The sequence below is a fragment of the Taudactylus pleione genome, unplaced genomic scaffold, assembly GCF_031769625.1.
Source record: "Taudactylus pleione unplaced genomic scaffold, aTauple2 ptg000393l, whole genome shotgun sequence".
NCBI lineage: Eukaryota > Metazoa > Chordata > Amphibia > Anura > Myobatrachidae > Taudactylus > Taudactylus pleione.
The window spans coordinates 1,825,921-1,841,844 of NW_028284794.1; the positions used below are offsets into that span (position 1 = coordinate 1,825,921).

A 15,924-nucleotide genomic window follows, 5' to 3' on the forward strand; every position below is an offset into this window, starting at 1 on the left:
GTGAGAGGTTACTGCTAAACTCTCACATTTTCTACACTCTCACCCTATTACATTTGGCCCTTTGAGTGTCTAGTTTTATTTTAGAAAACAGAAGAAAGCCTGAAAGTTTCACCCATTTTCTCCTGAGAAAAGAGCCCATGCTGCGCTCAATGTACCACTTTGTCAATGTTGGCCAAATGTGCATATTGATAAAGTTAAATATATTACTTCAAAATTACATCTATTATCACTTCAGAAACAACCATTTTAACAACTTGGGCTTTTCCATTATTTCTCTAGATTATAGCTTAAAAAACTAAATATATTTAAGGGACATCAGGACTGTGCTCCATTCATGTATCTCATCATTTTGGTTAGGTTTTTATGATTGGGATTACTATTTAAAATGCATCTTGATGGATTAAAGCTGGTTTACTGTAATAAGTCAGATTCCTGGAAGCTCTAATAAAATTGAATCCAGAGGATGATAATCATTAACTGACCAGTGGAAGACGCCATAAATCTAATTTATAAGTCATGTGATTTATTGAGATACCTGATACTACAGCGCACCGACCCACCAAGCTGCTTCCATGCAAACTCTCCTATGACTAACTCATCCTGACATGTTAATCACTTTCGCACAGTTCCGTAAAGTGTGCCACTGACTATGGGGATGCTGTCCATTGGCCGTAAGGCAATTTTCATTTGTTAGTTTACTCATGGAGCTCCTGGTGGCTGGTCTCTCCACTGGATTCAGCCAACTTACTCCATATGCTAGATAACGGATCAAAGACTCTAGCCTTCTTTCTCCCTGATTGCTGGAATCCCCACCCTCTCTGTCACTGATAGCCTCCCTGATAGTTTCCTTCTCTGTGCTAAGGGGATGGCTTTGCAAACAATGGAGAAGTTTCCCATAGCAACCAAGCAGCTTCTACTTATCATTTTGTAGAACACCCCCCCACAGTTTTTCTAGACGGGATATATAAGAACACTACATTCCTAGAAATTACTCTTCATGCTAGGTAGGGGTTTATTTCTCCTTTGCTGATGTCCTGATGAACAGATTAGGTTACACCTCTCAGGTTACTCTCTATCCTCAAATTGTTGCAATCCTAAAAAACTGGGTTTTACGTCTTTACTGTTTCTGGTAGCCTTCAGGTGGGTATGCCCTATGAACCTATGATGCTGGTGGTAAAATCACTGTTGATGAGCCAAAGGATCCTTCTCCAATAGTGATCAATAGCACATGGGCTGGATGATAGCTAAGCATGTGGAATACATTAACCGAGTCATAAACCAGGAAGTGACATCACTGGGTAAACTGGGTATACTGTAATTTGACTAGCAAATACTGTATCTCAAGATTTATGCAACTCCTGGCTGATGTTTGGTTTAATGAAGCAATTGTAGAAAATACAGAATATTGTGGACACAGTTTGTGCGAGTTGGTACAAAGTTGTTATACACACTATTTATTGAAATGTAATTCCTGATAGGGAAAGTACACAAAGCATGACTGATATACTTGGCATAGAAGGATCTTCTACAATAGTCAAAATAATTATCTCACCTGTCTTTAAGTAGATAAACATTGCACATATGATGACCAGTTTGAGTGAAGCAGAGATGGATAAAGCGATCAGTAGGTTATGTCCTTTCTCAGATGCTTCTACTGAACACAAGAAATTAATCAGTTCTGATAACTCTACTGAGGAAAGGTTAAATAATAATGTACATACATCAAAGAGAGAGAATAATAACTGTTTATTCTGTGTGTTCTTTATTTTCTAAATATTATTATGAAACCCCAACAATATCTTAACGAAAGAAAAAATGTAGCAGATAATTGTCATTCATATTATTTTGCATGCATTAATATATAAATTCCTGTCAATCAATTCTCAAGTTTTAACTATATATCTTACTACTGTAGCAGTAAAACCTGGCTCTGTCCGACTTTTTTTTAACTATTATATGTAATTTATCCTCTATTAAAATTTCTTTGTTTTTTCAACTTCTAATATTGGTATGGTAATATGCTATTGACACACACCGGCCCCGGCACATTTTGTCGATGTGAATTTAAAGACACACTATTGAACAGACATTGAATACACCATTGGACATTAAAAACAAACCTATGCATTGCTCAGAATTTCCGATTGTCCATGGCCACCGGTGGAACTGCACAATGCTCTCCCTGACACCGACATGCCTGCTATACATGCACTGCAGATTGCTACCTCCCCATTCACTGCCGTGAAACACTCTTCAATATTACATGGAACCCAATGCAATTCTGATATGCTTTCCCTGGTGGTAACAATTGGTACATTTGTGCCAATATTCTAATGATGTCCACCTCTCAATCAAGCGGAGATCTATTAAACCTTAGAGAGAGATAAAGTGTACAAGTTGCACATACTACCAATCAGCTTCTAAATGTGTGTCTCCCTTTATCTATTCCTTCTTTTGCTTTTCTCTCTTCTTCTTTCTCATTTTGTTTCATCCCATCAGTCTCTCATCTCTATGACTATATATACCCCTCTTCATCTCTTTCCCCCTCTATGTCTCTTTTATGGCTGCAATCTAGGACACTGAGCATGGGTCAGAGTAAGCTTTTACCCCTTTTTCACTGGTGTCTGGACCCGGTTATTTTCATGTCCAACCATTCACACTGGACCCTGGTCTTCTGTGGCCCAGGTCTTCTGACGTTACAGTGGATACTTGGTGATGATGTCATCTCTAAGCATTACGCCAATCTGCTGGTTTGAGGCATGGCCCAGGTCATCGTGACCCAGGTCATGCCATTTACATCGCACCATAAACCAGGTACTTCCCAAATTCAACCCTGGTTGTGATCAGAGTCAAATTCAGTCACTGGACTCAGGTTATTTTTCAGGGACCCTTTTCTGCGATAATGGTAAACTTGGCAATAACCCGGGTTATTACGGCAGTGTAAAAGGGGTATAAGTCTATCTTCATCTGTCAATATGTACAGATGTGCCCTCATAAGGTCATTTAGAATGTTTTAAAATGCATCTAAATCAATCATCAACGGTAGGCTTTCTGAAAGCAAAATGCACATATTTATTGTCTGTAGGGTTTCAACTTCAGTTAGCCTAGTACACTAGGGCTTAAATTTACTAAAGGTCAATTTAGATTGATTTAAAACCGACCTAAACTGATCAACATCAGTTGGCTTTCTGAATACAAAAACAAGAGATATGGTAAGAACTTACCTTTGTTATCTCTGTTTCTACGAAGTCCATAGGGTCCACAGGATTGACCTTGGGGTATAGGTTGGGAACCAAATCCGGGCACCACGCAGTTAAAGCTTTTAGCTCCCAGGATGCACTGGGTCCACTCTCCCTATAACCCCACCCCCAAGCCAGAGGCACCTCAGTTTGTAAGTAGCCAAAGGCCGGAGGAGGAGAGAAAAAGAGAGAGAAAACTGGAACACTCAATAACCATACTCACAGAAATGGGAGACGGAAAACCGGTGACCAGCCACACAGCCCATATGAAGCCAGGTGCGTCAGGGCGGGCGCCCTGTGGACCCTATGGACTTCGTAGAAACAGAGATAACAAAGGTAAGTTCTTACCATATCTCTTGTTTTCTACTTCAGGGTCCATAGGGGGTCCACAGGGTTGACCTTGGGGATGTCCCAAAGCAGTTCAACCAAGGGTGGGGACGCTCCTGTGCTGAGAGGAGAATCCGTCGCCAAAAAGGAAGCATCCTGAGATGCAAAGGAAACCAATGCCTAGATCCTTAAAAAGGTGTGGACAGAAGACCACGTAGCCACCTAGTAAGGCAAAACAGCCGAGGCGCCACAGCGAGCCGCCCACGAGGGTTACATGGCCCGAGAAAAAACAAGCATCAACAACAGAAAGGCCTACCCATGGGTAGGCCCCTGAGGAAGACCTACGAGGCCATCCACCAACATTTGGTTATAGGCCGGCCATCCTTTCCTGTGAAAACCAGAAATCTCAGACCACCAATAAGGAGTCCGATTTCCGTAAGGAACCTTAATGGATCACATAAATCCAAAGAGGCCGGACCACAGTCAATGAGGCCACACCAGCCGAGAGGACTGGGGACAGAATGGCCGTACCATAAGTTCCAGAATAATATGGAACCTGAAAACCACTAAGAAGAAACACAGGGCGAGAGCAACTCACACCCTGACATGATGCCCTCCAGAAGAGGGAGCCATATGAGAACGCTCCCAATTCAGACACTCTCCTGGTTGATATAAACACCCTGAGAGAAAGAGAGAGCCTAAGCAATAGACCATGTAATGGCTATCACAACCAGCGGTTCCATTGACTGTCCCCGGAGGGAACGAAGAACCACTACTAACTCCCAAGGAGTCCCTAGGGAGGACAAATGGAAGCATAATCCAGAAAACACTCCAAAGGATGAACTGGATACCAGAGTGGAGCAATTCCATATCTTAACCATACTGACAGTGTAGAGATCCGCACTGTCAGGAAGACCAGGCCAAGTGTGAAACCCAAGCCAGCCAGAAGGAATGCCAGAATATCTGGAAATCCTGGACACCGGAGGATTGTATCGACAGGTACAATACCATAAGATTTATGGTTGCCACAGTTTGTGGTAGGTCCCAGCAAAAGCTGATCCATGTGCTCTAATCATTCCAACGATGACAAAGCCAGGGAAGCCGTAAGACCACTGTAGGGACACAGTCAATGACAAACGACCCAGGTCCAAGGCAAAACCAAGGACCCTGAGACAACAGGTCCGGGCAGCGAAGCATCAGGAATGGAGTATCGATGGAGAGACTCCGAAAATCCAAATACCCCTGACATCTGGGACAATCAGGAGCCACCAGCAGGAAAGCATCTCCGTCTCCATTGAAACACTTCCAAAGACCTCGAGGAAGAAGGGAGACCGGAGAACAGAGGTACACAAAGTGAAAGGACCACTTCATCGACAAAGAGTTGCTGAAGGTTGCTTCAGAATGCCCAGAGCTGGACTGTAACACCATAGTGTAATAAAGTCAGAAGGCCCTGAGGGTCACCTCAGGGGGGCCCCCCCTGCTCACCAGGAGATGAAACCTCTCTTGGGGAAGAGACTAGTCCCCGGGATGCACGTCGTGACGGCTGAGGACTCCCGCTTCCCAATGGAGAGCTCCTGAAATGAATGCTGCCGAGATGGTCGGGAGGAGACCCTCGGACTATGTCCGAATATGTGACATACCTGTCATTGCCACCCAACGAACAGTGTTGCTAAAAAGGAAGCCACTGTCCTGACCCTGTCGGACTGAACCTTTTCAGGTTCACCGGGAAACAAGAGTTATGCCAGAGTAAGTTAATTGACAGGGTGGAATCGACAGACGTCCAACTGCACTGAAAAGGATGCGAACCAGACACTGTCCATAGCAAAGAATACCCTGGACGAGATGGCCATAGCCACCCGGACAGGGACCGACTTGCCTCCGGAGAGAGCATCATCGTTTGAACAGTGATCCGACAGAAAAAGCTTGTTCCATCTAGAGATGAGCCAATTATGGAAAGGTCTGGAATGGAACTGAGCCCATTCCACCATGCATCCCAGAGTGTAAAGACATATGTCGACTGCGCAGACAACCACGTACTCCTAATGGAAGAGTGGAGATTCCGTCTTACGCCAGAAGAATTCTCAGATTCTGAGAATCCAGCAGGGATCCTAGATGAAGAATACCCAGAGAGGGATGCAGGGAGGACTTTTTCCCCGTTGATTAAACGTCTGCACCCTGAAGCCACAGTCATCCTGACCTGGCTGTAAAGTACCCCGGTGATCCCGCTAAGAGCAGGAGGCCGTCCAGGTACAGGAGCATTGGGATATACTGAACAGGAGAACTGTCAGAAAATCCAAAACACTGGTAAACCCCTGTGGGGCTGAGGACAGTCCCAACAGGCAGAGCCCGAAAAATTGTAAGTGTTGCTGTGATACAGCAAACCTCAGCCCATGCTGAGGAAAGGTACCATAAAGTCCCCAGGTTCCAAACATCGTATGATGGAGCATAGGGATTTCCTCCTGAGCCCAGGTAGCATTAGGAACTGGTTCAAGGAATTGAGACAGAGAATAGGCCAAAGAGGACCATTCAGCCACCGCACCAGAAAGAAAGCAGAACAACCAGTCCCTCACTGAGATAGTGGGGATGGCCTAATTAGGTCCGCTTACCGCAACAACTGCATAGCTTTCTGGATCTGTAAGGCCCTTGTAAAGAGGCCGCCTGAGCAAAGAGAGGGCGTACCCTCCTACCCACGTAGCCACGGCAACTTGACACTAGTACCGGGCGAACTGAGAAAATCGGTATCTCCCAGTTGTAGGCCTGTCCCGTCAGGCTGAAGAGATATCCGTAGGTTCAGAAGCAGGATTGGCTGGCAGTCCAGGCCTGCTCGGTACTGGATATGTCGGCCCTTGTAGATGCCGACAGTCTACGAAGAAACAGACCTTTAGGCTGACCCAGAGGACAAAAAGACTTTACAGACTTAGTCTGAGGCCTTGTAGAGGGCATAGCTGAAAGCGGTAAACTTGTCGTTAGTAATACTGCCAATGTTACTACAATCTTGACAAGGTCAGGACCAACCAAGATCAACCCTAAAGATGGTATCTGCACCTCTGCATTCCCAGAGCGCAGCCATAGGGTATTACGGAGGATACAGTCGCAGCCGGAACTCTGAAAGTTAGGAGACTGGTATCCAATATAGGCATTTCCACCTATGACAACTGCATATATTACGAGAGCAACCAAATACATTTGAACCCCCGACGTGTTGGAGGGGAAAAAATGTTCCAAATGCATCAGCCCAATATGCAATAGTATTAACCAACCATGCTATAGCCATGGTAGGATGGGTAACAACCCCTGAAAGCAAGTATACCGATTTCAGGCAGAGTTACCACCTACAGACCACGCAGGAATGGGAGGCGTAGTAACGTCTGTAATCAGACGAGTAACACGCCCATCCACCCCAGGAGGGGCTCGTGATGACCCTCAGGGAATTTGGGACAGGAAGCCAAACACTGTTGTAACACCTCCTATCTGGCAACAGCCAGAGTCCCGCTATGCGATCCACCCGCTAGTCAGCAACAGGGAACCCGAAGGCATGTAAGACTGAGGGTGTATGATACAGGTGCAGGTCAACATTCACTCTAACCAGAATGGACCTGCTACCAGCCCTAAAGCAGGGATAATAATACCTGAAATAGGCTTCCACCCGTAAGAGGGAAAGAGCCCAAAACAGTATCCAGTACATGCAGAGCCAACTGGGAAGTAACCACAGGGCGTCAACCACGCCAATTTGCGTTTCATAGAAAACGACACCACCCAGGGTGGCTGTTGTGGTAATCCCTGCAAGGGGCATGACAGACTATTGTGGCACCAGGGGGAATTCATATACTGCGAAAACCCCTGCAGGGAGCGATAGTCTGTGTCACAGGGGAAGAGTGCAAGAAACTGTGAGATACCCTGAGATGAAAAGGGCAGTATGGTGGAGTAACCCCAAGTGAGGTACAACAATGGGGCCCACCCGGCAATCCGCAATTGAGAGGATCCCGAGAAAACAAACCGCCCAAGGGGGTCGTGAAAGGGGCCGGCACCAGATGACGCCACATACAGAACCCTTTATGAGTCAAATCCTCCGCACTAACACCTGCAGCACATGGCTTGCAGGATAGGAAAAATGGGTGTAGTATAATGCTCTATCTCCTGGTCAGATATATCTGACCAACCCTCTTGGCGGAAATATTAAGCAGCGCTATACTGGTCCTGACTGATGCCAAAAATTAGCTGCAGGGACCCATTTTCAGCGTATGCAACACACAGTTCCATCTAAAATATGGCAACGTGCAGCACGCAACAGTATGTGACAAACCTCACAAATATTAACAAGTATATAAATGTGAGGTCTCAGAACCACCCCAAGTACAGCTGTATTAGGGCAGATAAAGAAAAGGGATAGATATACACTGACAGGTGAGAGAATTAAATACAGACAGTCAGCACTAGCATAAGTCACATACCATGCAGATATATACATATATACATAAACATGTCATATAATATACTGCACTATTACACTGCATTCAACTTACCCAGATTCAGTGTCTGGGAAGGCTACAGCGCTGTGTACACTGACCTGATGGTGAGGTACGCAGGGGGACTGGACTCACTGCCATCTCCGGAGCTCTGCTGCTGCACCACAAGAAAATGGCCGCTGGAGACCTCAGAAGAAGCGTGGCCTGCGGAGGAAACAGCTCAGCGATGCCAGACTATACATACTGAAAGGCGCGCTGAGCTGAGGGGAGGAGCCGCTGTAACAGGGAAAGCTTCCTCCCCTGGCCGGCTATTAACCTCCCGGGACGCCGGCTCCCAGCGCCGATCAGTAAGTCCCTGGTGGTCTAGTGGACACATGGGGTATGGGGGGCCCGCCGCCACTGCCGGCGCCTCCGGTCAGTCCCCGGAGACCGGAGGCACAGGACTGCATATTAAATGCGCGGATCACCGCAAGCGGTGATCCGCGATCTTACCTGCTCCCCGTGGATCCGGCAGCAGTCCTTGGCGCCCGCAGAGTCCGGCTAGTACAGACTCTGGGGTCCCACTGAGATCCCCAGATCTGTACTGGCGTCTCAGCGCCGGCGGGGTGACGGAGCGGCAGCTTAGACGTCCTATGGACAGTCCGACGCTGCCGCTCTGAAAGTCCAAAGTAAAAATAAAAAAACTCTGTACTTAGAAAAAATAAAGCTTAGGAGCTGCTAATCAGCTCCCCACTGCACTAAACGGTGACCCGACTCTGGCCGGGCACAACTTAAACTGAGGTGCCTCTGGCTTGGGGGTGGGGTTATAGGGAGAGTGGACCCAGTGCATCCTGGGAGCTAAAAGCTTTAACTGCGTGGTGCCCGGATTTGGTTCCCAACCTATACCCCAAGGTCAACCCTGTGGACCCCCTATGGACCCTGAAGTAGAAATCTGCATATTTATTATTCATAGGGTATCAACTTCAATTATGGGGTGGTGTACAACTATATGCAATTCCTGTGGGACACAATCAGTGGCCACTTTACAGTTAGCAGCCACTGATTGGCTGCTGGCCCCTGACAGTTCTCACGTGGACTGGTCAGACAGTCAGGAGCCGGTTAGTGGTGTACGTGGTCACACGCATACATCGTTAATGTAAATGTTTGGTCCGGGTGCCAGTTTGTTCTTTTGCCAAGACCCGGGGATGCTAAGGAGACTGGCGCCAGGATGGAGGTGAGTATAGCTACTTTTTTCACAGGTACTCCCTTTGGACTTCTACTTGGAGAAGTGGACTGATCGTCGGACAGCAGAAAAGTATGTATGAGAGGGGTAGGTAGGTGTATGTAATAAAGTTATATTTTCTATGGTGTGTGTTATGGTTTTATAACTATTTATTTTACAGCAGGAGTACAGGTGCCTGTGCAGTTTCAGAAGTGCCAAAGGGCATGCATGTTGGCACCTGTAATTCCACAGTAAAAAACAATAGTTTCTTACTTTTTACACTACTATTACCCCGGTACCCACAGCCCAGGGGTGAGGGAAGAGCCCTGGGATTCAGGCTAAGCCTGGGGAGCTCAGGATGAGGACAGGATCAGCAGTCCAGTGCTAGTTCCTAAAATACAGAGTAACCCTACTCATTTTTTACCTCATATTTTTAGGAACAAGGACAGGCTGAGCAGTCTGGGGCTGGTTATGCATTTTGGTGGGGGACCCTACGTCATTTTTTTAAACATTTAACTATTTTTGGGCTATTTGCAGACAGAAACAAACATGGATCACACTGTTCTGTGTATGTTTCTGCAGAATTTGCAGCTCACAGGCAGGTGAATTAGTTTGGACACGAGTTTTGTCCATTCTCATGAGAGTTTTGAAACAATCATCTTGGTAAATTCCCGAATTCTATCTTTACTAGAAAAAAGTTACTTGAGTTTGGCCAATAGTGAATTAAAGAGAGTTTGCTAACTTTCCAGACTTTTCCTGTAGCAAAGGAGATTTCTCTCCCAACTTTGACATTTGCGATTGGATAAAAATGTCCAAACTCTTCAGAGAATGCTAACTTGACCAAACTCGAATCTTCGTAAATTTATCCCCTGGTGTTACCTAGTTGGGGCAGGATACAAGGATTCTGATTTCCACTTTGGTATCAATTTCCAGAAGCCTATTTGTTTTATCTCAACCACACCACAGCAGAGAGGCAAAGGATTCCCATCCCCAGGCACACTAAAACACAACTTAATAAATACAAGAAGTATTTTATTATGGACCCAGAAACTGGACTTAGACTGGGTCCCATATTTTAAATATAGTTTTTCTCAAACTATAAACCTTAAAATTAAGCAATGAATACATAGTAGTATAAACTTGTAATACATTATCCCCATAGCATAAATAACATTGTACAAGACAGTCAATAGTACTAATGCTTTCACCAATCTGTTTTGCAAATATTTCTGACTTTATTGTGATTCTTCAGACCTATATATGGAGCTACATTTGAAACTACAGCTCTATCAGACTGGATCATCAAATGTTTGGTGTTTCCTTTCCTAACAGTCCTGGACACTTATTGCAGCTTTTACCCTTTTAAGGCTGCCCAAGTCACTAGTGTAATCTTTAAGTGCACTGTTTAATTAAGGTAAATGTGGCTGTCTATTGTTGCAGTGCTGTAATAAGTTTAGTAGGTACAGTAACAATGTCTATTGTCAATAATAGTTACTTACTAGCAAATAATACAATTGTTTTTGTCTGCAAATCCAGTAGACACAAGTCTGGGTGCAGCTCTCCTCTCAAAGCTCACGCTGAAACACTGTCCTCTGTGGCACTGTAAGTCCCAGGCACACTGCTTGCAGTTGTACTTTAAACTGTCCTTGCAGCTCGGCTTATCTCTGGATTGTTCATGAGGCATTTACCTAACTAGCAACTTGAGACAAATCTCTCAGCTTACTCAGCACAAACATGGTCAAGCAGATTCCCTTCAATAATAATCTCAAGGGGTCCTCATAGTAACTTTGGTAACTCAGGGGGCATCCCCTGGAATGCCTCTGTACTCAGTGTTTTCCCTACTAATGTGGTGGCAAGTCAGGCCAACTTCTCTGCTTAATGAAGCAGACAAATTCGTCCCATCTCCTATGAATAGCAACTCCATCCTCTGATAATGACATCTCAGTGGCAGTCCGCCTCTCAATGCCCACCTGGAGCTGTCCACTTCCCAGTTTCTCTGGCATCTCTTCTGCTGAGTGAGCATTTCAGGGCCTGTGGAGAGCCAGCCCAGAAATGATTACTATTGAGGGGGTGTGGCCTAATTGGGGAAGCCATGACCATGCCCGCTTTAAGAAAAAACCTATTTAAAGTGCCACGAAGCATCGTTGCGAGCTGGGGAGGGGGAGCACTGTAAGCCGCTCAGCCTGGTGCACATCCAGGAGGGCATGATCAGCGTGATTGCTCACCCCCCCCCCCGCATGCAGAGCAGAGGAGAACTGTTGTTGCTCAGTGGCAGCAGTGATCAGTCTCCCAGATATCCCACTGCAGCAAAGCACACAGTAGCATGTGCTGGCCTGCTGACTGGTATTAGGGAGGGGGGTGTTTTCAGACCCAGGTCCCTGTTAAACCCTTCCAACAAGCCCGTGCCCAGGTAATTAGTACCCGCCCCTTCCCTCGGCACCCCTGGCACATTTGCACTTCCTATGTGCTCAGTAGGGATCATGTCAGCTATAGTCCAGCTGCAGCTCCTGCACCCAGATCTCACAGAGCTGCAATGATCAATCTTAAAGTGGCTCTGTGCAATGATACGGGGCATCACACATGCAACACATAAATAAATGTACTTGTACCCCTTACATGACTATATTGCACATTTGTTTCCACTTAATCCTAACTCTATACTGAGATTTAGTTGATGTACAGTATTACATTGCACAAGTGCACACCATACTTACCTACATTGTTGGGCAGCTTTCCGGGAGCAGCAGGAGAGGACCTGCTGCTCTCCTCTTTGGGGGGCGGGGCCAGACGATAGACGGCTTTAGGCCCCGTCCCCTTTACAGAAAACCCCTGTGATTCGCGGGTCCGTGAGGAGGGGGCGGGGCTAAATGATGAGATTTGTCTAATTTAGCCCCGCCACTTCCTGACGAACCCGATAATTTCAGGTAAAATCTCCCCGTCCTGCCCACTTCACTAGGAAGTGGGCGGGATGCGGGAGATATGCCTACTCTTCCGGGATCGCGGGGGGTTACCCGAAAAATCGTGAGCCTCCCGCGATTCCTGGGAGAGTAGGCATGTATGGTGCACACAGAAGCAGGTAAGTAGTCATTTTTTACAAACTTCAAAGTAAATAATTTTCTTTTATTTTTTTATCATTCATTTTCAATTTACCTTTTATGATCAGTCTGGTTCCTTCTCCATATACAGCTATTTGTTTAACTTTTTCATCACCATCGCACACCTTGATAGTCAGAAAGCAGTAGTAAGGGGCACTGTCTGCTACCTGCACCCCCTGTATGCTGAGATCTGATAATCCTGTAATCATTGTTCTTCCTTTATACCTGGGATGAACCATTTCCTGGTAGGGGTGGTAGGCGTAAGACCCATTTGTGCTGTTCACTCTCCAGTAAACATTCACACACAGGACATCTCTATCTCTGAAATAACTGTATGAGCAGCTCAGTGTCACAGAACCTCCTGTATCAGCTGTGATATTATTTGGCTGCTTAACTCGAACATATAAGTTGTACAGGTACCAGGGATCTAGAAAGATAAAATGTAATTTAGAACAATGATTGATCTCAACATTATTTTATAGGATTAATAACTGGTGATTTATTGTAATGTTTAGTAATATATTTGTGTAGTATTATGTATAATTGTTAGTGTATGATATATGTCACCCTGGTGCTTGCACATGTTCTGTGACTGGTGAAACATTTTGTGAACATGGAATCAGAAAAGTATTTTTTGAAATATTTCCAGAAAAAGAAAACAATGAATTAGACTATAGGAGACCAGCATTGGGGCACAGATGTCAGTACAACCCTCAGTGTTAGCAAACATAGCAGGGATTGGGATAACAAATACAATAAATTCTAGTATAAAATAAATTATTAGATGTACAGTACAGCAATGGTTAAAGTTTTGAGACTTACATTAAAACCCCCTACTGTACTTGAAAATATTATTTTTAATTATTCATCCCATCTCACCAGTAACAGACACTGCTGATTAGATCTCTTTTCCCACTGTAATTCTGGGCATTTCTGCTAGAGGTTCAGGGGGTCATTCAGACCCGCTCGTGAGCAAAGTTCGCTCGCAAGCAGGTCGATGTTGTGAGAATGCGCACGACGGAGGGAGCTCCGTCGTGCGCATGCGCGAGACCCGGCGAGCGACGAGAAATACGTCGCTCGGGGTCTCGCACCAAAGGGGGCGTGCTGTCGATGGTGACAGACAGCACGCCCCCTTTGGTGAGCATGCCGGGGGTGTGGCGGCCAGACGGAGGCGTTCCCATGGGAACGCCTACCGTCTGAAGCCGGCCCCACTGACATCAGTAATGATGTCAGTGGGAGTGACTTTGGCTCTGATAGAGCCAAAATCACTCCTGGGCTTGCGGCAGCGAGACCCTACCGCAGGGTCTCGTCGCAAGCCCGATGGTCGCGATGGTCTTGACCATCGCGACCATCATCATGGACGCTCGCATAAGCTGTGGGTGGTAACCCACAGCTATGCGAGCATCCATAAGGCCGCTCCACATTTAAATAGGACGGCCTTGATTCAGAGCGAGCGTTCTGCTCAGAGTGTTCAGCTCTAAATCAGGGCCTCAGTTCTCCAAAATTACGAATCCACCTGAATTTCGTGAATCCTGATAAATCTGAGATGCGGTTCTGATCTTTTTGTGGATTGGAATTTGGATTTTACATCTGCAGTTTGGGTTTTGTAATGCATAAATTAACGGATATTAGCTGGTTTTAAACACTTTTTAATTTTTTTTTTTTTAAAATGATCCAAAATCAAAACACGGGGGTCAGCGCACAACTCTAATTTATGATTTTGTTGCTTTCTGTAATGTATCAATGTAACAATAAGGGCAAACTGACTACATGCCATAGATATATCCACTGCACTGGAGTCTTGATATAGTGTTTGATTGCCATGCCTCTTCCCGGACACGTCACGTATAACAGTATATTATATAAATTCTAGAGTCCAACAGGGAGGGGTGCTACCAAAGATTGCATACAGATAATTTGAACTTAACCAGGGAATGGGAAAAGTGGAAAAGGAATCTTTAACTAGGTGCACTCGGGCAATGTATAACATTTTAAAATACAACTTTTATTATATCATATGATAAAATATTAATATACTACGTAGATAACATATGAGAAGCAAGCAAAATAAAAACAAAAAAAGAGAAGAATGTGCAAAGAAATGAAGAAGTGTTTAAAATGCAGTTCCGCTGGTGCTAGTAATTATTTGTATCCCAAATGTTATGGTGCTGTCACACTGTATTTGATAACTAATTTATACAATAATTAAATGTTCTTGCTGTGTGTTATTCAGCTGCTGTATCAATATCAGTTCTCATTGATTTCACACTATGAGGTGTAACCATAGTTCTATATTGTTTGTACTGTACAAAGTTCTTAGGATTGTGATAATCAAGTAGTATAGTTGTTACAGAACTTCCCCCTATAATCACAACAATGTTGTTATGAAGTTGTTACATAGAGTACATAGTGTATTATACTGTTACATATACACAATATTCACTGTGACTAATAATTGGTACCACAGTGATTATACGGGAATCTAACTGACATCCTGTTATCCTTGGTATAAAAATCTTATGATATGATATTTTACACTGATATCGGTTGTAATATTATCCTTTCACTTCCATTAATTATAAATGGTATTCGGTGTAAATTGTAAACCACTTGTAAGGTAAATCGGTCATGTATCATTTTAAGATAAGTGGTTACATTATGCAGCTTTTTCAATTACTGCAGTCAGGCACCTGACACACAGCAGGATAAGTGTATCGTCAATGATAGGATACTGTAGTGTAGATATACAGTATGGTAATTAAGGGGTGAAACCCCTGGGTAATATAGAACTAGCAGCAACCCTCGTTGCTAGCGCTGTGCACAGTATCAATGACTCTAGTCTCCCACAGACATATATTCAATAGAGCACTGCACAGCACAGTGTCTCCATGTGAAAGGCAAGTTAGTGGGACATTCTCAGCATATATTGTTTGATAAAGTGGTACACAGCATCAGCGGAATTGCCGATGCGCGTTTCGCTATACAAATCACTTTCTCACAGGCCAAACCATCTATTGAAAACAGGCGCCCTTTTATTCTATAACAAAGAAATTATTCCCAGCGCAAACCTGCTCACACATCAGTCATATAGAATAATAATTCTATCTAAAAATCTTATAGTGAAGAATAAATAAATAAATGCAATAAGGTATAATAACTGATTGTTGGTCCAGTTATATCATAAGATTTTTATACCAAGGATAACAGGATGTCAGTTAGATTCCTGTATAATCACTGTGGTACCGATTATTAGTCACAGTGAATATTGTGTATATGTAACAGTATAATACACTATGTACTCTATGTAACAACTTCATAACAACATTGTTGCGATCATTGGGGGAAGTTCTGTAACAACTATACTACTTGATTATCACAATCCTAAGAACTTTGTACCATACAAACAATATAGAACTATGGTTATACCTCATAGTGTGAAATCAATGAGAACTGATATTGATACAGCAGCTGAATAACATACAGCAAGAACATTTAATTATTGTATAAATTAGTTATCAAATACAGTGTGACAGCACCATAACATTTGGGATACTTATAATTATTAGCACCAGCGGAACTGCATTTTAAACACTTCC

General features: G+C 44.4%; 1 protein-coding gene across 1 annotated transcript in view; it reads right to left on the reverse strand.

Annotated features, from left to right (window-relative positions):
• Nucleotides 1-15,924, reverse strand: part of LOC148506844 (uncharacterized) — a 43,849-nt gene that overhangs the window by 4,367 nt on the left and 23,558 nt on the right. The window contains exons 5-6 of the mRNA XM_088446090.1: nucleotides 12,384-12,755; nucleotides 1,553-1,651 (exon numbers count right to left, since the gene is read on the reverse strand). Coding sequence (XP_088302216.1) covers nucleotides 1,553-1,651; nucleotides 12,384-12,755 — 471 coding nt within the window. The remainder of the gene's footprint in view (nucleotides 1-1,552; nucleotides 1,652-12,383; nucleotides 12,756-15,924) is intronic.